This window comes from Lissotriton vulgaris, chromosome 2_1 (assembly GCF_964263255.1).
Source record: "Lissotriton vulgaris chromosome 2_1, aLisVul1.2, whole genome shotgun sequence".
NCBI lineage: Eukaryota > Metazoa > Chordata > Amphibia > Caudata > Salamandridae > Lissotriton > Lissotriton vulgaris.
In genome coordinates, this window is record NC_141687.1 from 1,768,269,915 (window position 1) to 1,768,296,740 (window position 26,826).

Sequence of the window (26,826 nt, forward strand, 5' to 3'; positions counted from 1 at the left end):
GACGTCGCCGGAGTACTTAGACGCCGCCCATGCGCGCTGACGTCAGTTCTTCTTTTTTCCGCGCCAGCTAGCGCAGATCCGGAGAAGCTCTACCCCTAGTCATTTTTTGACTAAACTTTTTGATCTTTTTGATCATTTCTTTCCTCGAGTCTTCGACTCTATCGGTGCCAGTAGGCATGACCGGGTTCAAGCCCTTTTCGAAGTGCGACCGATTGATGTCGGTTACGGACCCCCATCGCCGGTGCCTGAAGTGCTTAGGCCTCGACCACGACGACCGCACCTGCTCTGACTGCCGGGCCCTGACGTCTAAGGCTAGGCGAGAGCGGTCTCGCAAGCGACTGGAGCTCCGGCAGTCGGCCTTCGCGCCGTTCCAGGTCCCGGTCCCAGTCCCACAGGAGGACCGGTCGCGGGGTCGGAGTCATCGCAGCTCCGGGAGTGGACACCGGTCGTCTGGATCCAAGTCCTCAGGTAAGAGGCATGAGAGGTCGGAGAGGCGTCATCGTTCCTCCGACCCACCCCGACGCTCGCACGATGCGGCCAGGGGTTCGGGCGACACCGCCCACACATGTCTCAGAAGAAGTCTCAAGCATCGCCGCCTGCCCCACACCTTCCGGTCCCTGGGCACGGCGCAACGCCAGAGGAGATCGAGCGGTACCTCATGGCCATGAGGTCCCTCCCTCAGCCGGGTTCCGTGGCGCCTTCGGGCCCAACGGTCCCGGCCGGAGGCCCTAGCGGGTCGGGGGCTTAAGCCCCGACGCCGCCGGCGACTTCGGTCCCAGCTCCGCAGGACCTCACCGGATCCGGTTCCGGATCCGGGTCGTCGCCAGTCGACCTCACCGGCGCCGGACCCACGGGTGTCGCCCCCGGCGCCCACAGTAGACGCCGCCCCCAATGTTTACCTTGGTCCGACCTGGCGCCGGAACGGTGCCGCTGGGCGCCGCTTCCGACAGCCTTTTGGAGGATTTTATTTCCACGAGGAGGCCTAGTCTGTTAATCCTGTTTTACAGGAGACGGGTGACGAGGGAGATTAAGAGGGGTCTGGGGACCCTCTGGCACTGGAGTGCCAGTCTCAGCAGGACTGGACATGAGCTTGGGGAGGCCAGTGGTATTGACACTTAGCCAGACACTATATTTGTCTCCCCTCCGACCGTGGCTTCGGAGGAGGGGTCTACTTATACTGTAGTGTTGACGAGGGCGGCCCAGGCCTTAAACCTTGAGCTCCCCGTTGCGGCCGTGAGGACTAACCTCCTCACTGAGGTCCTCAAGCCGCAGTCAAGCTCCAGCAAGCCTCTGCTGTCGTTTAATGAGGCCTTATGTGACGTTCTTGTGGGCACTTGGTCCAAGCCCGCCACAGGTCCGCCTGTGGATAGGAACGTGGCCAGACGCTACCGCCAGGCCCCAGGCGACCCTTGCTTTTTGTCCACCCATCCCACCCCTGAGAGCCTGGTCATCCAGGCCTCCACCTCCCAGACCGCATTCCCGTCGGCTCCACCCGATCGGGAATCCAAGAGATATGAACAGTTTGGTTCTCGTCCCTAAGCTTAGGGCTGCGGTCTGTCAATACCGCCTGTCTCTTGGGCCGCTATACCCACACTGTGGGACGTGGTAGCGGACGTGCTGCCACAATGTCCGGAGGAGGTCTGGGCAAAACTCGCCTAAACCCTTGCGGAGGGCCGAGATGCAGCGCGATATTCCATCCGGTGTGGGCTGGATACCACTGACTCACTGGTCAGGGCGATTGCAACAACAGTGGCGGTTCGACGCCACGCCTGGTTGAGATCCCCCAACTTTTCGGCCGATGTCCGGTCAACACTTCTGGAAATGCCGTTCAATGGCCATCGCCTCTTTGGCGACAAGGCAGACCATGCGCTTGAGCGTTTTAAGGACTACCTGGCTACGGCCAAGTCCTTGGGCCTCTCGGCCACACGCCAGCAATCGGGTGCCTTTCGCTCCTTTCGTGGCCACAGAAGGGGCGCCCCCACACGTGCTGCCAGCCACGCGCCGCAGAATGTTCAACAGTGCCGTGGCGGCCGTGGAAACCGCTGTGGCGTCGGTCGAGGACAGCGGCGAGTCCAGTCCACACCTCCCTCCGCAGCACCTGCCTCGAAACCTTCCTAGTCCGAGTTTTCAGGCCCATGGGACCCCAGTAGGAGGCAGGGTTCGCCATCACCTCTCCGAATGGCGCACTGCCACGTCAGACAGGTGGGTGCTGCAGATCGTCCGAAGGGGCTACTCCCTCCCCTTCGAGGCGACCCCTCCAGCCATGCCACCGCAAATCCACCGCGTGTCGGGGGATCACTTGCAACTTCTGCAAGAGGAAGTCATGGTCCTCTTGGCCAAGGGGGCCATCAAGTGCGTTCCTGGGCCAGAAGTAGGGTGTGGTTGTTACTCCCACTACTTTCTGGTACCCACGAAGGGCAAAGGGGGCCTACGCCCTATCTTGGACCTACGGAACGTCAACGGCTTCCTCCAGAAGGAGAAGTTCAAGATGCTGACATTGGCTCAGGTCTTAGCTGCCCTGGACCCTGGAGACTGGCTGGTAGCGTTGGCCTTGCAGGACGCTTATTTTCACATCCCCGTCCTGCCGGCCCACCGGCATTACCTGCGGTTCACGGTAGGTCACGAGCATTTTCAGTTTACCGTGCTCCCCTTCGGCCTTACCAGCGCCCCCACGGGTGTTCACGAAGGTGATGGCGGTGGTCGCAGCTCATCTGCGCAGGTTAGGGGTTTCAGTCTTCCCCTACCTCGACGACTGGTTGTTGAAGGCGGGCTAGCCCCAGGCAGTCGTCAGCCACCTCCAGACTACGGCCGACCTCCTGCACTTCCTGGGGTTCTCCATCAACGTGCCGAAGTCGCACCTGTGTCCCTCTCAGAAGCTCCTCTTCATCGGAGCGGTTCTAGACTCGGCACAGTTTCAGGTTTATCCACCCGAGCACCGGGTTCAGGATATTCGGGCTCTGATTCCGATCTTTCAGCCCTTATCCCGAGTCTCGGTCAGGTTGACGCTGCGGCTTCTGGGGCTGATGGCCTCCTGCATCCTTCTGATGCATCACGCCCGGTGGCGGATGTGGGCTCTGCAGTGGGACCTGAAGATTCAGTGGGCCCAGCATCAGGGCAACTTGTCCGATCATGTCTTGATCTCGAGGGCACTGCAAAAGAACTGCAGTGGTAACTCACGGACCGCGATTGGGTCAGTGGCAGATCTCTCTCCCTACCCCACCCGGAGCACGTGGTTGTGACGGACGCGTCCCTCCAGGGCTGGGGAGGCCACATGGGAGAGGCGGAGATCAGAGGCCTCTGGTCTCCGGCAGGGTACCAGCTCCACATCAACCTTCTGGAGCTGCGGGCGATCCGACTTGCACTGAAGGCATTCCTCCCCTCTGTCCGGGGGAGTGCAGTGCAGGTGTTGACGGACAACACCACCGCCATGTGGTACTGCAACAAACAGGGCGGGGTGGGGTCGTGGTCCCTGTGCCAGGAGGCTCTGCGCCTCTGGCAGTGGCTGGAAAGTCAGGGCGTGACCCTGGTGGTTCAACACCTGGCAGGCTCTCTGAATGCCAGAGCGGACGAATTCAGCCGTCAGTGCATGATGGATCACGAATGGCGCCTGAACACGGACGTGGCGCAAGGCCTCTTTCAGCAATGGGGAGAGCCTTGGTTAGATCTATTCGCCACAGAAGAGAACGCACAATGTCATCAGTTCTGCTCGTTGGAATTTCCAAGGCGGCACTCGCTCGGAGAGCTTTTCGTCGCGAGTGGGGTTGCGGTCTGTTGTACGCCTTTCCGCCTATACCACTTCTGCCCAGAGTGCTGAAGATCAGGCGCGACCGGGCCCAGGTTATTCTTGTGGCTCCGGACTGGGCACGAAGATACTGGTATCCCGAGCTACTCGGCATGTCAGTCGATCCTCCGATTCGTCTGCCTCTTCGGGAGTACCTTCTGTTGCAGCAGCAGGGGACGGTCCTCCACCCAAACCTGTCCAGTCTCCACCTACAAGCTTGGAGATTATGCGGCGGCAGTTGAGGCCATTTGACTTGCCTCCCGAAGTCTGTGATATCATTCTGGCAGCCAGGCATCCCTCCACAAAGTCGGTATACGCCTGCAGGTGGAACAGATTTGTGGCATGGTGCACAGCAAAGGCTGTGGATCCTCTCTCTGCCCCTCTCTCTGAGGTTATTCTCTTCCTTCTTTCTCTTGCCCGGCAGGGCTCTGCTCTGGGCACTCTCAAGGGCTACCTTTCTGCCCTTTCCACCTTCTTAAGGCTACCTGATAAGCCTTCTTTATTCAAGTCCCCCATTGTCAACAGATTCTTCAAGGGCATCACACATATGTTCCCTCCTGTTCCATTCGTGATGTCCCAGTGGGACTTGAATCTTGTACTTACTTATCTAATGTGTGCTCCCTTTGAGCCGCTCCATAACTGTCCTCTCCTTCTTATCTTGAAGACTGCTTTCCTGGTTGCCATCACCTCTGCCAGGAGAGTGAGTGAGCTCCAGGCTCTTTCTTCTACATCTCCTTTCCTCTCTGTTCATCCGGACAAGGTTGTGTTGGGGACGAGACCCTCTTTCCTGCCCAAGGTTGTCCCGGCCTTCCACATCGGGCAGTCCATTACCTTGCCCACCTTCTTTCCGCCTCCACATCCCTCGAAAGAGGAAGAGAGGCTCCACCGTCTGGACCCAAAACGTGCGCTCTCTTACTATCTGGATTGCACACGCCTGTTCCAGGTGGATGACCAACTCTTTGTTGGTGAGGTGGGCGCTAAGGGAAAGGCGGTGCACAAGCAGACCATCTTGTGGTGGATCATCTTGTGTATCCAGGTATGTTAATCCATGGCCAAAAAGGAGCCCCCTGCGGGTTTGCGGGCTCATTCTACCAGGGCCACGGCGACTACAACTGCCTTGGGCCGAGGAGTGCCCTTGCAGGACATTTGCCAGGCAGCTACGTGGGCCTCGCTGCACACGTTTGCAAGACACTACTGCCTGGACAGCCAAGTCCGGAGGGATGGCTTCTTTGGCCGTTCCGTCCTCCAGGACTTTCTGGTGTGATTATTGGTTCGCAGACCCTCCACCGGGGTTGGTATTTCTGGGCTATCTATTCTAAGGTAAGGAATCTATCACTAACGTGTCTCTTTCCGATGCACAAGTTACTACTTGTGTAACGATATATCTGTAAGAGACATTAGTTAGTGATAGATTCCTGACCGACCCACCCATCCTCCCCGTTCTGCGAACCGATATCTAGTGTTAAGGTCATCCCCTTTCAGGGCCCTAGTTTCATGGCACCAGTGTTGGTTCTATCATGGCTCTGCGTATCTGGCGCCGAAAAGCTGTGTATCAGAACTGATGTCCGCGCGCATGGGCGGCGTCCAAGTACTCCGTCATTCCGGCGCTGCCAACGCGGAGCCACGGACGACGCCTACCGACGCGCAGGGGTATTGCTACGCAAAAATGTCCGGAGCCAGTGTTACGCCTGGGGATATTCTAAGGTAAGGAATCTATCGCTAACTAATGTCTGTTACAGATATATCGTTACACAAGTAGTAACTTGTGCGTTCGTTTTCTACATTGAAAAGTATTTACCGGTCCTATTCTGAGTTGCCACATTCATATACGAACATCAACCAATAGGTTTTCCGCGATTGCTCTTCAATTTAAATACTCTTTAGAGCTGATCTAATTTAAAGAACCATTTCTTCAATTAAGTTCATTTAGAGCAGGGTTCTCCAAACCGGTCCTGGAGGGCCAGATCCATGCCAGATTTTTTGCATATCCCCATTTAGATGAATGTAGGTATTTTAAAAATCTGGCATGGATCCGGCCCTCGAGGACCGGTTTGGAGAACCCTGATTTAGAGTTTCAAATCTTAAGTTGTCATGATCCTCGCGAAGCTACAAAACGGATTTACCACTCTAAATTTACTAGACTTTTTCCCCATCATACTAGGTTTTAAAAATGTATAATTCTATATGTATTTAACCACATACCGTTTGTAGGAGGCTGGCTGAGTATATGGAGCACACTTAAGTGATGCACCTTGCACTAATCCAGGCAACTCTTATGGTGATTTTAGTTGTCTTTGATAACCATAGAAAGCTCTCAAAGTGGTAACTGTGGAGGGCAGACTTCAGGCTTATCTTGAAGGAGTGTTAAACATATTGTTTTACCAGTTTAATCATGTAGTGTAGGTTAAACAAAAAAGAACCACATAGTGTTAATATCATTTTTTTATATTTATTACACAACAATCATTAGCACATTGCTATATCTCCTACCCAGAGATAGCCACATAATACACGACAATACTTTAATTGCAGTAAGGTTAATAGCACAAAATACAGTGGTCTCCAGGGGAAGACCGAACCATATATTAAGAAAGGGGATTGTGAACTGCAGGGGAGGATGGTACTAGGACCAGAAGACCCATAGGCTCTTGGTACACAAGGAACCACCCAATGTAAGTACCCAGGACCCCCACGGAGGCTGTGTGCAGAGTAGAAACATAGCTGCGTGCCCAATGGAAGTCAATGCAGAAGTTGCAAGTGACCAGGATCGCTTCAACTCCTATGTGGACGGAAGAGTAGTTGTAGGAATACGCCGGTTGACCTCCTTACATCCACAGCATCATTTGAGCACCTTCAGCATCCTTCATCCCTTGCAATGATTATAGACCAATTCTATAGGAAAGCCCTGCCAAGGAGAAAAGAACCTCAAACTGAGGACTGCTTCACTTGCTGAGGTAATTGTTTCTTAAGACCTTACTAGTATCCCTGACTAGCTCCCTTCTAGAGATGCTTGCCTAAAGTGACTCTAAGTGACCATATTACAGTGAGGCTAAGCTATTTAATGAAACAAAAAGTCAGTGTCAGATTCCTTGAATTTGTCAATGCTTTTGTAAATTCAATGTCCCTGGGACCCTCCAGTGGATGTTTTTTATTGTGGTGTCTAAAAATACATAAAAATGAAGTCTGTTTGTATAGATTGGTGTCAGATTTCTTTGGTATCTTTTTCTTCAATTTTTTTGGTGCTGTTTAAATGCATTAAACTTGTTCCTTTGTGTAAGCCTCAGCCACCCAGGGTTGAGTTGAGGGTTTGACAAACGAAACAGAGTCCTAAAGGGGTTGGTAAGTGTATTAGACAGTGAGGTCGCACAACCACACCGTATAATACACCCCATTTCCTCAGTCTCCTCAAGACTTCTGGGTTTAAACCATGCTGTAAGTGCCACTAGTAGATGCCTCATTCTGACAGCTTGTGTCTAAGGCCAGAGTAGGGATCTTCATCCTGCGACCTTGTGCATCCATGCTCCAAGACCAAGAAGCCAAAGTGTTCCTGCTCTGGTCCTTAGAGATTTGTTATTTCGTCCCTTCCCCTCCTTGGATCTATTGATATGGAATTGCCCTCAAGACGATCCTTATGCAAAAACCTTAAACGAAATAGCAGGAACAAGAATTCATCCTCCCTCAGGAAATGTTCCTGAACTCAGAACCAGTAAGGTAGTCGTCATTTATGTTCCCCAATGCCTGACTCCTCTGAGCTGTTTCCTGTTCTGAAGAAGCTCCTACCATAGTTTCCAGTTTAGTCAGCTAGCCCCTCGCAAGTGGAAGTCTTTTGATGAGCCATGTTGGATCACTGCAGAACTCATCCAACTCCTGTGTGGCCTTCTCTTACTCTGAGGTTGTGGGAGTTTCTCTGTGTACGGGTCCTTAGAAGACTTCCAACTTCATGTTGTGTGCTTCTGTGCTGCCTCTGACTGCAGCCTTGGTACTGCCTCCATGCAGGCCAGATAGTCCCCCTCTCTTCACCCATCCCAGTTCCCACTTTTGACCGAGTATCAAGCTATTAAGATTCTGGTGTCTCGTCCGCAACTGATTCAGCAAGCTCATATCAGGATAGCCAATTGCAGGTTCCCACAATTCCGAGCTGAGCCACCCTGAAGATGTTTCTATCTCCCATTCTGATCTTGACCTCCAAAATGCCAGTAGCCTTTACACATCTGAAGTGAATATGCTTTATCCTTTGGGTCCAAGTGTTTTCCCTACTGCACCGCCAAACTACAAATCCAGGCATTTATTTGGGTGACTGTCAAATTTGCTACTATTATGATTAATGATCATAAAGCGAGCTAAACAAGTTTTACAAGTTGTCTAAAATGGCCTCAATGCTTTCTAAGAGATCCTGATATGTGGCTAGGATTTGGCTGTTACTTTATCATTGTCTGTGTCCAATGGTATGGTGATGCGTATGCCTGTGTGTGTATTTTACTTCCTTTGAAGATATCCAGGCTGTCTTTATTTACATGCCTGTCAATAGTGAAATACTTTTTTGTGTTGAGAAGGCATACTCCTACTTGAAGTTGACCCACACGGGGCTTCCTGGGGCTTGCCTCCCTGGCCAGACTGCTTCACCCCAAATATTGCCACTTTCACAGCTTCTAAAGATCTCAGCCCTTGACAAAGATAATGCCAACCATGCAACAGTTCTTTAACTCCTTTTGTGGAAGAAGTGGCTCCAAAGGCGACCAAGGACATTCCACCCAAGTTGCTGCCAGTTCCCTAGCCACAAAGCCATTTTACTTCATCCTTCCCCCTTCCTTCTTTTAGTCGGGTAATGGGTTGTTTGGGGGAGGTAGCAGGTGTGCATAGCCCCATCTGTCCTTTTCTCAGTCAGAATTACTTCTCTGACCACACCTCTATTTTCGAGGTGGAGGTTTTTGCCCAATTTCAGAAGGGTGTGATAGAAGGGTTTTTTCTTGTGGGAAGGGGGGGTACATGATTCTACTCTGAATTTATCAGTCCCCAAGAAGCATGATGTAGGAAAGGAGAATCTTTCTGGCATAGATACCCCCCACTTTTTGCATGGTGTCAGTGTGTTTGACTGTAGTTCACTAGGATCTTGCTAACCTGGACCCCAGTGACAGTGCTCTTTACAGTAAGTACTTTGTACACCCCACAATCGGAAAGCCATTATAAGGTATGTAGTGGACACTGGGAAGTAGAGAGGTCTAACTACATAATGGCAGACTGATAACTGGCCATGTTTGGTATCAAACATGTTGGAATCATACAAATACACCGATCCCAGTGTTATTTAAATGATACCATGTATGGAGGGGAGCTCCTTAGAGGACCCCCAATACCTACCTGTGTAGCCTTACAGGTTGTGCCTTCCAGGCTGCGCTGCTGCCGTCCCTAGACAGTGTTCTCCCCCCAACCCCTGCTGATGAGCTTCACTCGGGCAAAGGGAAGCTGAACAAATAATTTCCTGTGGAGATGTGTGACCACCTCTCCTTTAGAGTTAGTGTAGGAAGGTGGATATCTGACTATGGTTGCTCCCAACATTTTGCCTGGTGTTTAGCTGGTTTTTCGACTTAGTTGACCTGGGGCCCTGCTATTCGGGACCCCAGGGCCACTGCTCTCTCTGTAAAAATGGATTTCATGTACTATAGTGTAGGGATTTCGTGACCAAAGGGGTGTAAAAGTCAGACTGCAACGCTCTATGATCTTGGTTGGTTGGTTTATTATTCGTATTAAGGGTAGTACAGGTCAACAGTATATTAGGGTATAGTTCATAGGGTCTCGGAACACTGGTTCTCTGCCTCCTGTTGGGTCCAGTCGGGATAAGGATGGTAGGGTCTTTTCTTGAACTCGAAGGTCCCTGGAATCCCGGGGTCTTGGGGCCTCAGAAGGGAAGAGAAAGAAAGGTGCCAGGCACCGGGTCAGTACTCTATACTTCCTTTCTAAGGAGTGTGCTACCGTCACCAGTCCGTGGGGTGAGGGGTGTGAGGGACGTCCAAACAAACAAACACCCAGTGCCTCTCAAGTGTTCTGCCTCCCGCCTCCCCGTATCAACTTCTCTACCTCCCGCCTCCCCAAACACCCCACCAGAATGCCCCTTGTAATGGCACTTGCCTGTGGCCGTGGCCCGTTCCTTGGGCCACGGCGCCTGGACCCGGGGCGTCTTCTCCTCCTCCTGTCAGCCCACCGGGTTTACTCGCGGTGTACAATACGGTCTCCTGTTGTGGCTCTTCCCTCGCCGGTTCCTCCCCTCGGCCCTCTGCTTTTGGTTCCTCCGCTCCGCCGCGACTCTCTGCTCCCTCCTCCTCCGGTCCGATGCAGCTTTCAGTTCTCTCCACCACGTCCTCGCCTGCCCGCAGTCGTCTTCTCCGTTGGTTCTCCTCCTCGTCCTCCAGGTGCTCGGCTTTCCTGCCTTCGCTGCTGCACACCGTCCGTTCCATCCCCGGTCCTCTTAACCTCCTCGCTTCCGTGTTTCGACATGGCTCCGCCCCTTCCGGTTTGCCTGCGACTAGAGCGCTGGCCTGTTCCTGGTCCGTGTATGACGGCAAGGCGGAAGTGCCTTTCAGGGTACCACCACGGTGTCCGTCCTGCTCCTCCTCACACATCTCCCCCCCGTAAGAACGGACGGGGTGGCCAATCAGGACAAGGATGACGAGACAGGTAGTCCGCGCAGATCTGCCGGGACCCAGGAATGTGTAGGGTCTGAAAAGAGAAAGGTTGCATGGACATGAACCATCGGAGGATGCGCTGGTTAGTGTCTTTGTTCCGTGCCAGCCAGGTCAAAGGGGCGTGATCCGTCAACAAGAAAAAGGGACGACCCAGGAGGTAGTACTGCAAGGCTTCTATCGCCCACTTAATAGCCAGGCATTCTTTCTCGATGGCTGAATAATGTACCTCCCTAGGGAATAGCTTTCTGCTGATATATAGGAGGGGCACCAGTTCACCCTCCACATTGGGTTGTTGTAAGACAGCCCCTAGACCCACCCCGGAGGCATCTGTCTGTAGGACAAAAGTCCGTCGGAAGTCTGGGCACTGCAGGATGGGTGCCTTACATATGGCTGTTTTGAGGGCCTGAAAGCTGGCTGCTTGTTGTGGTCCCCAGGTAGCGATGCGGGTGGGTTGTTTGTTGGCCAAGAGATCAGTAAGAGGACTGGCCAGGATGGAAAAGTGCGGAATAAAGCGTCGGTAGTATCCTATAAACCCTAAAAAGGATCTAACATCATTTTTATTCTTAGGGGTTGGGATAGCTTTTACTGCCTCTAGTTTGCTCATTTGGGGTTTTAGAAGTCCTCCCTGTACAGTATAACCTAGATAGTGTACTGAGTCTGTGGCCAGTAGTGATTTTTTTGGATTAATCCTGAGCCCAGCGTCTTGGATCGTCGTGAACACCTGAACCAGATGACGTAAATGGTCTTCCCATGTATGACTGAAAACAACTATATCGTCTAAGTATGCAGCCGCATACTCTTTGTGGGGTTGTAAGAGACGGTCCATTAGCCTTTGAAACGTCGCCGGGGCTCCGTGCAATCCAAAAGGAAGGACGCAGAAGTGGTAAACCCCTGACGGAGTGGAAAAGGCAGTCTTTTCTTTTGCTTGTGGTGAAAGGGGGATCTGCCAATACCCTTTGGTTAAGTCAAGGGTAGTCATATAGGTGGCATTCCCCAATTTTTCTAGCATTTCATCAACCCGGGGCATTGGGTATGAGTCGAACTTGGTCACGTTGTTTACTTGGCCGAAATCTATACAAAAGCGTATGCTTCCATCTGGTTTTGGTACCAGCACTACTGGGGAGCACCAGTTGCTCGTGGATGGTTCGATTATGTTGGCCTGGAGCATAGCGGATACTTCTCTCTCCACTGCCTCTCTTCTGGCCTCGGGGATTCGGTAAGGTTTCTGTTTGACTATGGTATTGTTTAGGACCACAATGTCGTGCTGTACCAATGAGGTCAACCCAGGAGTTGAGGAAAAGAGGTCAGGAAAGTGAGTGAGGGTGGTTTCTAACTGAGTTCGCTGGGTGGGAGTAATTACGTTGCCTATCGGGACTTCCTCAGTCTGTGGTGAGGTGGTAGGTGCTGTGGGAATGTCTAATGGTTTCTGCGTGTTCACCAACAGGGCCGCCTGTCCTCTATCCCTGGCCTCAGGGGGTTCGACCCATTTCTTTAAGTGGTTGATGTGATAGATCTGTTTTCCCCCTGGGTGAAGCGGTTGGAGAACGCTGTACGTGACAGGGGTGACTTGTTTTTCTATGGAGAAGGGACCCTGCCATGTGGACAATAACTTGTTGTCGTTGGTAGGGAGGAGCAGGAGTACCTTATCGCCTGGCTGGAAAGTCCTCAACTGACAACCCCGATCATATAGCCGCTTTTGAGCGGTTTGAGCAGTCTCTAAATGCTCGTGTACCAGACCCCATATGTGTGAAATGGCGGCTTTTAAGTCTGCTGCATACTGCCGTAGGGGTTTCCCCTCCTCCTCTTCCCCTTCCCATTGCTCTGCTGCCATGTCTAGCAGGGTTCTCAGTCTCCTACCAAAGAGTATCTCAAACGGGGAGTAGCCCGTGGACCTCTGTTCATGTGTGCGAATGGCAAACATAACGAGAGGTAACTGGTGATCCCAGTCTCGTCCGGTGTCTGAGATGACCTTGCGGAGCATATTCTTGATAGTTTTGTTACAGCGCTCCACAAGGCCATCCGTCTGGGGGTGGTATACCGAAGTTCTTATTTGTCGGATACCCAGAATCTCGCACACTTGGGCCATCAATCGAGACATGAAAGGGGTCCCCTGGTCCGTGAGAACCTCCTCGGGGAACCCCACCCGGGTGAACAAGGTAACCAGGGCTCTGGCTATGGCAGGGGTAGTCATGGACTTCAGTGGGAACGCTTCTGGATATCGACTGGCATAATCTACCACTACCAATATGTATTTATGGCCCCGGGCTGAGGGAGTGAGTGGTCCCACTAAGTCCATTCCGATGCGTTTAAACGGGACATCAATGATGGGCAGAGGAAACAGTGGGGCTTTTCTAATTCCCGCCGGGTTGGACAATTGACATCGTGCACATGCAGCACAATACTTTGCCACGTCTCCATAGACGCCTGGCCAATAAAACCGTCCCAGTAAATATGTCAGTGTTTGTTCCTTCCCATAATGACCTCCCCCTGTGTGGTTGTGGGCTAATTGCAGCACATGATCACGAAAGGATATGGGAACAAGAAGCTGGTTTGAGACAGTGTCTCCTCTTTTTGTGGCTCTATACAACAAACCTTGTTTCACAAAAAAATATGGTCCTACCTTATCGGGCTCTGGTTCTTGCACTTGCTCCCAGGCATGCTGAAGGGTGTTGTCATCCCTCTGGGCTACCCGGAAGCTGGTAGGAGAGGGATCCACTATGTCTGTAAGGGTCACAGGAAAAACATGTGAGCGATGGTGTGTTTGAGCGTACAATGTTTTTGCTTTTCGTCTCTCACTTTTGCTTTTTCGTGTTTTCCCCCCTTCTCTCTCTACTTCGCTGTTACTAAAAGGAGCATCACCCCACCAAGTCCCTTTCTCCTTCTTTGTTTCCTCTATATACTGGTCGAACCTGGGGTGGTCTGTTCCGATTATGATCGCCTCTGGTAAGGAGGGTATAACACCTACTTTACGTAATTGGGGGTCGTTTGATACATCCAACAACACTTCAGCGACAGGGTATTCCACGGTGTCACCATGGACACAGGTGACATGGACCTTTTCGTGGCTTCGCAGTTGTTGCGGGAATACTAGGGCTTCATCTATGACTGACACTCTACATCCTGTGTCTAACAGGGCCTGTTGCTTCTTTCCGTTCAGTAGGACCTCCCTGTTATATTGAGGATGACCTCGCCCAGTCAGATATATCCTTCCTTTGGAATAGCCGATATCCATTGGTTCGGCTGGTGGGTTTCTGTGTGGGCACTGTCTGGCTATATGGCCCCACTCCGAACAGTGATAACATTGGGGACCTTGTGCACTGGGACTCGGGACGGGGTTAACAGGCCTGAAGGGAATACGTGGGAGAAAAGGGGCTCGAGGTTCAGGTCGTCCTGGTGGTCTGGGGTTATTCGGTCGGGGAAGAGGCATAAGTGATCGGGGGGCCCTGTCCGGAACTCGGGGGCCCTGTGATATGCACAGGCTAGGTCAATGGCTGTGGCAGGAGTAAGATGGGGATGCTGTTTCACCCACGAACGAGTGGAGGCCGGCAGGGCATCCAAAAACTGTTCCAGGTACACTTTGGCGGTCAGCTCCTCCACGGTGGAGTCTTGGGGAGTAAGCCAACGTGTCCCCAAGTCCTGTATCCGGTAGTACAGGGCCCTAGGATTGTCGCCTGGGTTCCACTTCTCTTTTCGGAACTTAGCCCTGTAATATTCCTGGTCGCACCCCAGTCTTTCAAGGATGGCTCTCTTTACTTCATCATAAGGGGTTCGGCCGGCTGAATTCGCGGCCTGATAGGCTGCCTGTAGTTCGCCGGACAGCAAGGGCGCAACATATTGACTCCATCTTTCCCTAGGCCATGCTGCTGAGGTGGCAACACGTTCAAAATTAATGAAAAAATAGTCAGGGTCTTCTCCCTCTTGGAATTTCTGTAGGACTGAGCTAGGCACGTTAGGGTGTATTCTGGTATTGGCTATAACATCCGTGAGACGCAGGATGGCAGTATCCTGAACCTGCTGGTTTGTGGTCAAAAGAGTGGCCTGTTCTTTTAGCGCATCCTGTAATACTTCCCTCTCTGTTTTTGCGGTTTGCATCTGTTGTTCAAAGATAATCTGAAGATGTCTTTGACCTTCCTCCAATTGAGTGATGACATTCTCCACTGGGATGGGCACGGGCTGTGACATGTCGTCGCTTTAGTATCCCACTTCTGACACCAAGTGTAGGGATTTCGTGACCAAAGGGGTGTAAAAGTCAGACTGCAACGCTCTATGATCTTGGTTGGTTGGTTTATTATTCGTATTAAGGGTAGTACAGGTCAACAGTATATTAGGGTATAGTTCATAGGGTCTCGGAATACTGGTTCTCTGCCTCCTGTTGGGTCCAGTCGGGATAAGGATGGTAGGGTCTTTTCTTGAACTCGAAGGTCCCTGGAATCCCGGGGTCTTGGGGCCTCAGAAGGGAAGAGAAAGAAAGGTGCCAGGCACTGGGTCAGTACTCTATACTTCCTTTCTAAGGAGTGTGCTACCGTCACCAGTCCGTGGGGTGAGGGGTGTGAGGGACGTCCAAACAAACAAACACCCAGTGCCTCTCAAGTGTTCTGCCTCCCGCCTCCCCGTATCAACTTCTCTACCTCCCGCCTCCCCAAACACCCCACCAGAATGCCCCTTGTAATGGCACTTGCCTGTGGCCGTGGCCCGTTCCTTGGGCCACGGCGCCTGGACCCGGGGCGTCTTCTCCTCCTCCTGTCAGCCCACCGGGTTTACTCGCGGTGTACAATACGGTCTCCTGTTGTTGCTCTTCCCTCGCCGGTTCCTCCCCTCGGCCCTCTGCTTTTGGTTCCTCCGCTCCGCCGCGACTCTCTGCTCCCTCCTCCTCCGGTCCGATGCAGCTTTCAGTTCTCTCCACCACGTCCTCGCCTGCCCGCAGTCGTCTTCTCCGTTGGTTCTCCTCCTCGTCCTCCAGGTGCTCGGCTTTCCTGCCTTCGCTGCTGCACACCGTCCGTTCCATCCCCGGTCCTCTTATCCTCCTCGCTTCCGTGTTTCGACATGGCTCCGCCCCTTCCGGTTTGCCTGCGACTAGAGCGCTGGCCTGTTCCTGGTCCGTGTATGACGGCAAGGCGGAAGTGCCTTTCAGGGTACCACCACGGTGTCCGTCCTGCTCCTCCTCACATATAGGTACATATCTAATTGGATACTGAGTCACCTTATCAGCCCCTGTACAGTGTACCTTAGGTACCCAGGGCATAGGTGCACACAGGGCCTACCAGGGGCTGCAGCATGTATTATGCCACCCCTGGCTGGCCATCCAAATCTGACACAACTGGCTGATCAATCAGCTGGGGCAAGGTGGTGTAAACACCCTTTGCTTTAGATATAGTATCTCTATATCTAACCCTAAAATGGACACATATACTCCTATAAGTCACTCCTATGGCAGGCCTTAACAATCCTGGTAGCAGAGTGCTGCTGGATATTATGTGAGATAGTGCTCTGGCATGAGCTGAGCCTGTCTACAGCTTTCGGAACCAAGTCCTTTAGCTGTTTCCATGATAACGCTATACCATATACTCATTATAATCCTTGCGGTTATTGCTAACTTTGGCATAGCATTATCAAAACATGTCGAGTAAGGTGTCATACGAATTGGAATACTACACCCTCGCCAATTCTGGCGACGGGGGTAGCATTCCACCCTTCTAGAGGGACACGACATGTACCTAACTGTGAACCCCGGTTAAAGTTAACCCGAGCCTCAGCATCACAAAATGGATGCTGCCACCACAGACACAAGTCTGACCTCCTGCTGCTGGGAGTCCTTACAGCGAGGGAGGCTTGGACAAAGGGTTTCCTGCCTTGGGAGGTGCTAGCACCACCCCAGACAGGATTTTGTGTATTGGGTAGGACAGGGCTGAAAGGAATGAGACCTGCCTGGGGCACACAAGGTGTCCCCGTGCATACGCCGGTCTAAACCAGTTCCTGGGGCTCTCCAGACCCAGCTCTGGTGCAAGACCGGACAAAGGATAGGGGGTGTAACCACCCCCCTTCCTGGTCCCACCCATAGGAGGGACCTAGTCGTAGTACAGCCCCCTTTAGCAGGATAAAGGTAGGAGCTGGTCCCATTCCGAGTTAGATTAATCCTGAACTGAAACTCTACAAGAAGAAACTCTGGACTTCGACTTTTTGCCAAGAAGACTGAAGAAATCTCCCTTGTGGGCAAGGAGTGTCCACCCTGCACAAGCAGGCACCATCAGCGTTCAGCGGCTTCCCTTTGTCGTCTTCCCTCGAGGATCCAGACTTCAGAGCCCGACGAGACCCGGATTCCCAGACCTCTCCGACCTCTACCTACATCTGCAGCACAGCTGAGATCCGTGGATGCGACGAGACACGTGGGACCGGCCATCTTGGAAGAAGTAGCACTTCGCTCCAGCACGACTTCTGAGGCAACCTCGACCAAGTGCTTTGGGGACTGAGAAGCCCCGACACCGAGCAGCTCCTGCACAGAAGACCAGCCCTCCAGCATCCACGAGATCTGCGTGGGGCCCTTCTGCCTGTTTGCTGCTTGTCGCGTTGTCAGGTCACTTGCCGGCTGGCTAGTGACCTCCTAGACGACGAACCTTGAAATCCAATCTGCTGGTCTGATTGCTCCAGACTGGCCCCTGCTTCCCTGCGAAAGAGAAGCACCCCGGACCCTCCTGGTCCACTCCAGACGCCTTTTCCACTCACCGCGTGGGTTGCTTTTGCCAAGGCCTGTTGAACCCGAATCCGGATCCGACACCGCCGACAGCGAGAGCCTGCATGGGACAGCTCGTGCCTCCCTCCTGGTCGTCGAAGACACCACCTGGTCCATGGGGCTGCAGAGACAAGCGTCCACTCTTCACCTGATCGCGACGACGACATCTGGTTCCACTCCTGGTTCCACTCCAGTCACTGGCTAGTGACTTTGAACATTGTCCCCTCTGCTTTCAGGTTCTCCTCTTCACTGATCCACCCTTGGATCACACCGGACATCTTCCTCCTGGTCGCCTGCAGCATCTTTTCTTCCAGCCTCCATAGACTTAAACGCCGGAACCCGACACGACTTCGCACCTATGCACCCGCAGCCTGTGGGTGAGGTAACAAGAGCATTTCGGTGCTAAAGGGTTGATTGACTCTCCTAGTGTCCAGTTCCACAGTCGTTTTAGTCCTAACTAGTCAGGATTGTCCGTACTCACCTTTTACTTGAACTGTACTGTCCATAGACAATGTTACGCATCTCGTGTGTGAGTTTACACTCTGCACACGCGTTCCCTGGGCCTCCTATTACTTACCTACGGTTAGGGTAGTGTAGTCCCAGCGATCCTACAGCCTCTGGACAGCTCCATTCCTTCTATTGACTTTCACATTCCACTTACTTAGTATATGGTTTGTTGTGCCCCTAGGGCAACATTGTAATTGTGCAACTTAAACGTATTTTTCTTAAGAGTCTTGTCATGTGCTTAGCCCTCTGATCTCATAAAGAGTTCAGAGGTGTTTGTTAGTTAATAAATATCTTGTTTATTTTCATAACTACCTGTGTGGTGTCCTTTCATTTGGTATTCAAGGGGTTATATGTGGTAAAACAGCTGGCTTCACATGCTAAAAGAATTTAGCCTAAGACTGCTTTGTCCATGCTACCATTAGGATAGCTGGTCTATAAGGTTGACTTACAACCAATCACCATAAGGGTTGTTTGGACTGATACAAGGTGATCAATAGAACTGGTGAGCATCATATATCAGGCCAACTTCTCAGTTAGGTTGTGTCGGGGCGATTCTGAGCACCACCAGACTACATTGAAGGGTACATTTGGTGCTCTACATGCATAAACCAGTTTTGGCAAGTTCAGGAGCTCTTGGCTCCCGCGCATAACTACAGAGAGAACTGAGGAGTGACCACGTACCCTGTCCAGCTCCTCCCTAGGGAGGTGCCCAGTGCTCCTTCAGGTGGCCACTTGATTCTGTCATGTTGAATTATGGCCCCTGAGCATCATCTGACAGGCTAGGCCAGCTGAGTAGCGTCCCTGCCCCACTCTGATAGGCGGGTCACCAAAGAGGTCCATCCCCTTTTTAGGGTTATTTAAGGGCTCCCTTTAGGGTGGGTACTTAGATTAGTCTAGACAACAACCTCCTGAACAGACTGTTTGTTGGTGAAGATTGTTCAAAGACTCTTCTGCTGGTGGAGACTGGAACTCTGCTCTACTTCAAGCCAGGACAGACAACAAGACTGCTCCTGGTAGGAAGAATCCTGCTGCATCTTCATCCCTGTGCTTTTCAAAGATCTGCAACTCTGTGGCCGTGCATTCTCCGAGTCACCAAGGACTGAGCCTGCATATTAGAGTGAAGGAATCTCACTTGTAGTGAAGGAGTCACTTCCCTGCATGCACCTCAACGAACAGTTTGTGAATATGTTGTCCCATGGAAATCTCCTGGCTCTGCAACACAGGTAGTTATTTGATAGTTCTCTAGAGGGCTGACCGGCCTTAGCTGCAAGTTGGGACACTGTAATCCTTCTCTAGCCAGTGCACCATGTCTGTTATCACCAAGGCTTGTTGGCGCTCTTCACTGAATATCTTCAAACTCCAAGTAGCTCCTGCCTCCATCACTGCCTGTATCCTCAGCATTGTGGGCCTTCCTCTCCTGTGTGCTGCTTGGACTTCCTTGCAACCTCCTATCAGAAGGTCCTTAAGGGAATTCCATTCATTCCTGCTGGCTCTCCTGTGTGCTGAGGGTCGGCCTTGACTTACCCTTGGTGGGTTAGTCCCACAGACCCTTCTGGTCTGCAACCAAGCATCTTCTCCTGCAAACCATTGTTTGAGTTTGCCAAGGCTTGTTGGTGGTCCGGCGAGCCATTATCCTTCCTCCACTTGTCGACTGGCATGAGACAGCTCATGAAAGGCTTTTGGTCTCCACAGCTGCTGTTTGTTCTACTTCGTGCTATACCAAAAAACCTTCAACCATGGCTGGTAATGTGCTCCAGTGCCTCCTGGTCCCCTCCGGGTGGTTTGGACTCTGTCCCTCTCTGCTTTCAGGTTCTTCTCTTTTTTTTTTCCTTTTTTTTTCACCATCAGTCTTCCATCCATTTTTTCACAAAATGTAATCAAAAGCAATTAAGCCTCAAAATGTATAAGCAATATATACTGAAACATAAAGAAAACCAAAAACCAAGAAGAAGCAGTAGCATAATACACAGAGAAAAAACAGAGTATTACATGTCATAAACAATTCTAAGACCCCCAACATCAATAATCCGCACTTATGCTTAAAGTAATTACATCCTAGCCTTCTGGCCCGTTATCGGAGCCCAGATGCTTTTTCCCAGATTTCTAGCTTTCCACCCTTTCTTCTCGGAGAGCTTTTTCCAAATTGCACGTGGCCAGAAGTCTAGAGACCAATTGTTGGAATGTGGGGGGGGTTAGGATCTTTCCAGGCTGCAGCAACACAGATCCTGGCAATCGCAGTGGCAACAAATTAAAACTCTTTGTGCTGTATTACATCAACCTCCCTACAAGTGCCTAAGATCATTAATTCATTAGATACATTTACTGTAACTTTTAGCGAATGATCCAAAAAGGACTCTATAGCACCTTTCCATTGATCACGTTTTGAGCAGGTTGCAAACATGTGCAAAGCATCAGCCTCCAGACTGCCACATCGTGGACAGCTAATTCCTGTTTGTCCTCCCCACTGGGCTATTTTCGCCGGGGTATAGTAGAGATTAAAAATCGTTTTAAAATGTTGTGCTTGTAGGTTTGCTACCTTCAAAACCATACAGCCCATTTTGAGCGAGGTAGCCAATTAACTACCTTCGATACCCAGCTTCTCCCTCCATTTCTCAGTATGTTTGGTAAGATCATCATTTTGTTTTTGATTTAACTCGCCATATAGTTGGGATATGGAGCAACCTTCAAGATTTTGCAACCTCTCCATGACGACTTTTTTATACAAACCCTTTACTCCCCTTCTTTTTATTTAAAGCGGAGCGTATCTGTAGGAATTTAAAAAAACACCCTTCGATCAAGGTTGAACCAACTTTGTGCCATTTCGAATGTTATTATACCGTCAGCATCCATTATATCACCAATAGTTTTTACTCCCATCCCCTCCCCCCTTTTCATTATATTATCATGAAATGTCTCTGGGAAGGCTGGATTTCCGTATAAGGGAGTATAGAAGTTCATTCTGCCTATTCCTATCATTTTTCTAACGGAGGACCAAACTGAATATGCTGCTCCTAGAGTCTTAAATTTCACTTTCTTGTGGTAGCTGGCCTTTTGAAACCTTGGAAGCCATTTATGTGCCTCACCTTTTAAAAGGAGCCCATATATATTTCTGGCACAGTTTCATCCTCCCTCCATTTATCAGTTACATAACCCCCTAGCAGCCCCTGCATATACTGCAGTGCGGTTGCCCAATAGTATAGTTTTACATTGGGAATTGCCCAACCACCTCTCTCCCTTGGAAGCGTCATAAACTTATAGGCTCTTCTCGTCTTTCCATGGGCCCAGATGAATCTATTAATCATTCTCTCCATCTCTTGAAACCAGCTATTATCAAATTTGAGAGGTATTGTTCTAAAAAGATATAACACCTTTGGGAGAAACAGCATTTTAATAATGTTGCATCTACCCACGATTGTTAGATGCAAGTTGTTCATCTTGTTCATCTTATCTAAATCTAAATACCTTCTCGAGTTCTTAATTATAGGAGAGATATTCCTTTCGACGACTTTTGTTACATTAGATGAAATTACCACCCCATAGTATGTGGCTGATTTGGTGATTCGTGAATCTACCAGGCTAATATGCTCATTGATAGCTATCTGAGTTTTCCCCCTGTTGAGTTTGTATCCAGAGACTAACCCAAAAAATCTGCCTCTTGTTCAATTTCAATGATGGCCTCTGCAGGATGAGGGGACATAATAGCCAAATCGTCAGCGTAGCCCAATATTTTTGTTTCAAACCCATTAAAGCATATTGGAGCAATTCGTCTGTTTATAACTATTTTCCTTCTAAATGGATCAATGTAAAAAGCAAATAGGAGTAGTGATCACGGTCACCCCTGCCTAGTTCCTCATTCGATATTTATAACATCACTTTTTCCTCCCATCACCCGAACCCGAATCCTAGGATGTTTGTATAGGACTTGTAATGCTCCTAAGCACCCCCTGCCAATGTTAGCTCTTTCCAATACTGACCAAAGAAAGCCCCACGAGACCCTATCGAACGCCTTTTCCGCGTCAAGCAGGATAAGTGCCATAGGGTCTCGCGTGACTGATGTACCGTCAAGGAGGGTGAAAACTCTCCTCACATGCTCAGCTGTTCCTCTGCTTGGTATAAAGACATGTTGCTGAACAGATATCACTTTTCCTATAATCAGAGTAAGGCGATTGGCCAGGATCTTCGAGTAGATCTTAGAGTCACTATTCATTAAACTTATTGGTCTATAAGACCCAAGATCAAGGGGGGGTTTGCCTTTTTTTAAAAACACAATCATAGTAGCCTCTCCCCATGTTTGTCGAGGTGTTATACAGCTCTGTAGCTTGTGGAGTGGTGTGGCTCACTGGTTAGAGGCGGCAGACCCGGAAGCAGAGGACGGCCCGGGACCAGGGTTCAATTTCCGACGCGGCAGGGTCGTGGACCAGGGTCAGCAGACTCGATAATTCTCGCCTCGGTGCCTACTCTAACCAGGGATCACACTCGGCAACTATGGGCATTAGCTTGCCTCATCTCCACAACGGCCCCCCACTTACGCCGGGGATGCCTGGTTTCATCTTGGAGATACCCAGGAGGGACCATCTCACAGGGAAAGCCAGGACGGGTTCCCCAGCGGTCTATAGCGCCAGGACGCCACCGGGCAACAGTGCGCTTTACAAGACACACACATTTACATTTACCTGTCGCAGTATACTACATAAAAATGTATTTAGCGAAGAAAAAAAGATTTTATAAAATTCCAAGGGAATACGATCCGGGCCGACTGCCTTCCCTGATAATAAATCAAAGACGGCTAATTTCCTCATCTGTAAAGTTAATTTCCATTGCATTTGAATCTTCTGGAGAGAAAACATCAGCCGAAATGGAGTCTAAGTATTCCCTATTCCTCTCGATATCTCTTATCTTATCCTCATTGTAGAATTTTTGGTAAAACCCTTGAAAGACCTTACAAATATCCTCCAGGGTTTTAGCCACCGTACCATCTAATGATTTAACTTCTGTGATCTCCCCTTTAGAAGCTAGCTGTCTTGTCCTTACTGCCAATAAGTGCCCTACTTGCTCACTAAACTCGTACTGTGTTTGCTTCCATGCTAGAAATTTCCCTGCTGCTTTTGCTGCAATAGCTTATCCTGCGGTCGCTTTTGCCTGAGTCAATTTACGCAGGATCCCATCTATATTCAAGCCATGAGCAATTGCCTTAACAAACTCCTCTTCAAGGTCCCCAATTAACCTCTGCATAGCCTCCCGTTCAAGCTTTTCCAACTGGTTCCTTCTCAAGGAGTAGCTCATTGTCCCCCCCCCGTATTCCAGCCTTAAGAGGGTCCCAGACAATTCCTGGTTCAGCACTCCCCCAGTTAATCTCCAAGAAATCCTTGAGCCAATTATTCATAAGGTCTACATATTCAGATTTGTGTAATAAAGCTCGTTCAAATGTCCAATTAGTTGTTTTTTTGGCCCCCCTATTCGTCTGGATATCTACAATCAAAGGGTTATTGTCCGATATTAGACGTGGTAATTTCTTGATTTTGCAGGTTAAATAATTGAAAGGGAAACTAAGAAGTCATCTAGCCACGCCACTATCCTGTAAGGTGCAGAGTAATAGGTGCTACCGGTGCCTTGGGAATTATAGTGCTCCCATACATCGACAAGGCCATTATCCTGCCATTGTTTGGGTTAGCGCCCTATGGCCCTTCTTTTTACGGTCTGTAAATTTAGTTGGATCCCCCTTCCATAGCCCATTCATGCCCATTTATATAAGATTTCCACAGTAGATAATCGGGAGTGGCCAATTCGCCAGTTGTTGATTAACTGTATCAAACATCTCTGCATCAACCACGGTGGGGCCATAAACTAAGCAAAGTGTGAATTTGAATCCTGCCATTTGACCCTCTACAATTACCCATTGATCGTATTTGTCGGACAGGCACTTCTTAAAGGTTAGCCCACTGCTTTTAGCCAATATTGCCACCCCCCAGGATGTACAAGCTATTAATTGAAAATCTAGTTGTTCCAAAAGGAACCTGCGTGTCCCCTCAACATGTGTCTCTTGCAGGCAAATTATATCTGCCCGTAACGTTTTAAGATATTCGCTCACCGCTCTCCTTTTAACTGGGTCATTCAAACCACAGATATCTGAAAGAGACACGTTAGTGATAGATTCCTTACCTTAGAATATCCCCAGGCGTCAGACTGGATCCGGAAATTTTTGCGTAGCAGTACCCTTGCGCGTCGGTAGGAGTAGTCTGCGGCTCCGCGTCCGGCGTCGTGGGCGCCTTGATGATGTCGTCGGAGTACTTAGACGCCGCCACCGCGTGCTGACGTCAGTTCTTCATTTTTCCGCCCCAGCAAGCGCAGATCTGGAAAAAGCAGTAACCCTTAGTCAATTTTTGACTAACTTTTTGGATCATTTTTGATCATTTCTCGAAGTCTTACGACTCCGATCGGTGCCGTAGGGATGCCCGGATTCAAGCACTGCGAGGATTGCGACCGCACGATGTCGGTCACGGATCCTCACCACCTGTGCCTAACTTGTCTGGGTGTCGACCACGACGACAAGGCCTGCTCCGACTGCTGGGCTCTCTCTTCGATAGCCAGGCGGGAGCGGTCCCGCAGGCGACTCGAGCTCCGGCAGTCGGCCCCGTGCCGCGAGAGGTCCCGGTCCCACAGGAGGTGGAGGGACAGGTCATGGGCCCGGAGCCACCACAGCTCCGAGAGTAGGCACCACTCCTCCGGGTCGAAGTCGTCGTCAGGTAAGAAACACAAGAAGTCGAAGAGGCGTCATTGCTCTTCTGACTCTTCCTCCGCCACCTCCCCCCCCGACGCTCGCGCGACGCGGCCGGGGGTTCGGGTGACACCGCCTGCGCGGCTCCGCCAGAGTGGCGGGCGTTTTGGCCTGCTCCACACCCTCCGGTCCCTGGGCATGACGCGACGCCGGGGGAGATCGAGCGCTTCCTCATGGCCATGAGGAACCTCTCTTCCCCGACGGGTTCCGCGGCGCCTTTGGGCCCAGCGGATCTGTCTGGGGCCCCTAGCGGGTCGGGGGTCTTAGTTTGCCCGTAGATAGGAACGTAGCCAGACGCCACCGCCCGGCCCCGGGCGACCCATGTTTCCTGTCTACCCACCCCACCCCGAGAGCCTGGTCATCCAGGCATCCAATTCCCAGACCGCATTCCCGTTGGCTCCGCCGGAAAGGGAATCCATGAGGTACGAGCAGTATGGAAAAAAGATCTTCTCCTCCCTTAGTCTGGGACTGCGGTCTTCCAACACCGGATGCCTCTTGGGCCGCTACACCCAGTCTCTGTGGGAGACGGTTGCGGAAGTGCTGCCAGAGTGTCTGTTGGAGGTACGGGCCAAATTCGGCCAAGCCCTTGTGGAGGGCCGAGATGCAGCCAAATAATCTATCCGGTGTGGGCTGGATACCACCAACTCACTAGGTACAGCGATGGCAACGACGGTGGCTGTAAGACGCCACGCCTGGTTGAGGTCCGCCCACTTTTCGGACGATGTCCAGAACACACTGATGGACATGCCGTTCGATGGCCGTCGCCTTTTTGGCGACAAGGCAGACCATGTGCTTGAGCGCTTTAAGGACTCCAGGGCTACTGCCAAGTCCTTGGGCCTCTCGGCCCCGCGCCAGCAAACATGTGCCTTTCGCTCCTTTCGTGGCCAAGGAAGGGGCGCCCCCACATGTGCTGCCAGCCACACGCCGCAGACTAACTACCAGCGCGGTGACGGCTGTGGAAATCGCAGTGGAGGCGGTCGGTGTGAGAAGTTGGCCTGATATATGATGCTCACTAGTTCTAGTGATCACCTTGTATCAGTCCAAACAACCCTTATGGTGATTGGTTGTAAGTCAACCTTATAGACCAGCTATCCTAGTGGTAGCATGGACAAAGCAGTCTTAGGCTAAACTATTTTGGCATGTGAAGCCAGCTGTTTTACCACACAACACCTTGAATACCAAGTGAAAGGACACCACACAGGTTGTTATGAAAATAAACAAGATATTTCTTAACTAACATACACCTCTGAACTCTTTATGAGATCAGAGGGCTAAGCACAAGACAATCTCTTAGGAAAAATACGTTTAAGTTGCACAAATTACAATGGTGCCCTAGGGGCACGACAAACCATATACTAAGTAAGTGGAATGTGAAAGTCGATAAAAGGAATTGAGCTGTCCAGAGGCTGTAGGATCGCTGGGACCACCCTATACTAACTCTAGGTAGGTACTAGGAGGCCCACGGAACGCGTGTGCAGAGTGTGAACTCACACGCAAGATGCGTAACAGTGTCTATGGACAGTACAGTTCAAGAAAAAGGTGAGTACAGACAATCCTGGCTAGGTAGAACTAAAACGACTGTGGAACTGGACACTAGAAGAGTCAAGCTACCCTTGAGCACCGAAATGCTCGTGTTACCTCACCCACAGGCTGCGGGTGCATAGGTGCCAAGTCGTGTCGGGTTCCGGCGTTGAAGTCTATTGAGCCTGGAAGAAAAGATGCTGCAGGCGGTCAGGAGGAAGATGTCAGGTGTGATCCAAGGGTGGATCAGTAAAGAGAAGAACCTGAAAGCAGAAGAGACAATGTTCAAAGTCACTAGCCAGTGACTGGAGTGGAACCAGGAGTGGAACCAGATGTGTGGTACTGAAAATTCTGGACCCGTGTCATATACATAGTCGTACCATGACGATTTTGGTATCAGCAGACCGGTAATGGTTCGAATTCTATGCACAAGCATTTCCGTCATGTTCGAGTGACGGAATCACCCTGAAATCGGATTTTTCGTCCGGACCCCACAGGTTCCATTTTGTGATCGGCAGCCATTTTGTGATTGCCCTCACATAAGGCAATGACTAAGGGCTGAAACCGACCTGAAGGACACATACACCTTTGCTGACTCCGCTGTGACCTGGGCAAGCTGACTCCACTGCCTGAAGCCAAACCTGTCCGGCCAGGTTCTTTCCCAGTGGCCGAGCGAGATCTGAATCAAGGCACAACATGTCATAAACCGATCACCGCACACAAACCATGCCTAATCTCACACACACCTGTCCCTGTTTCTTCTTTATGACCTGTTATACGAGGAGGAGGTGCCCGTTTTTATTAGGGGTCCGTCGATATCTGATGAAAGTTCTGG

General features: G+C 50.9%; 2 protein-coding genes across 11 annotated transcripts in view; one reads left to right on the forward strand and one right to left on the reverse strand.

Annotated features, from left to right (window-relative positions):
* Positions 1–26,826, forward strand: part of PPP6R3 (protein phosphatase 6 regulatory subunit 3) — a 1,665,951-nt gene that overhangs the window by 1,324,479 nt on the left and 314,646 nt on the right. The gene's annotated exons all lie outside the window — the stretch shown is intronic.
* LOC147733264 (uncharacterized) lies at positions 13,732–14,643 on the reverse strand. Its single transcript, XM_086959040.1, has one exon. It carries the CDS (start codon positions 14,641–14,643, stop codon positions 13,732–13,734), a length of 912 nt encoding a protein of 303 aa, XP_086815166.1.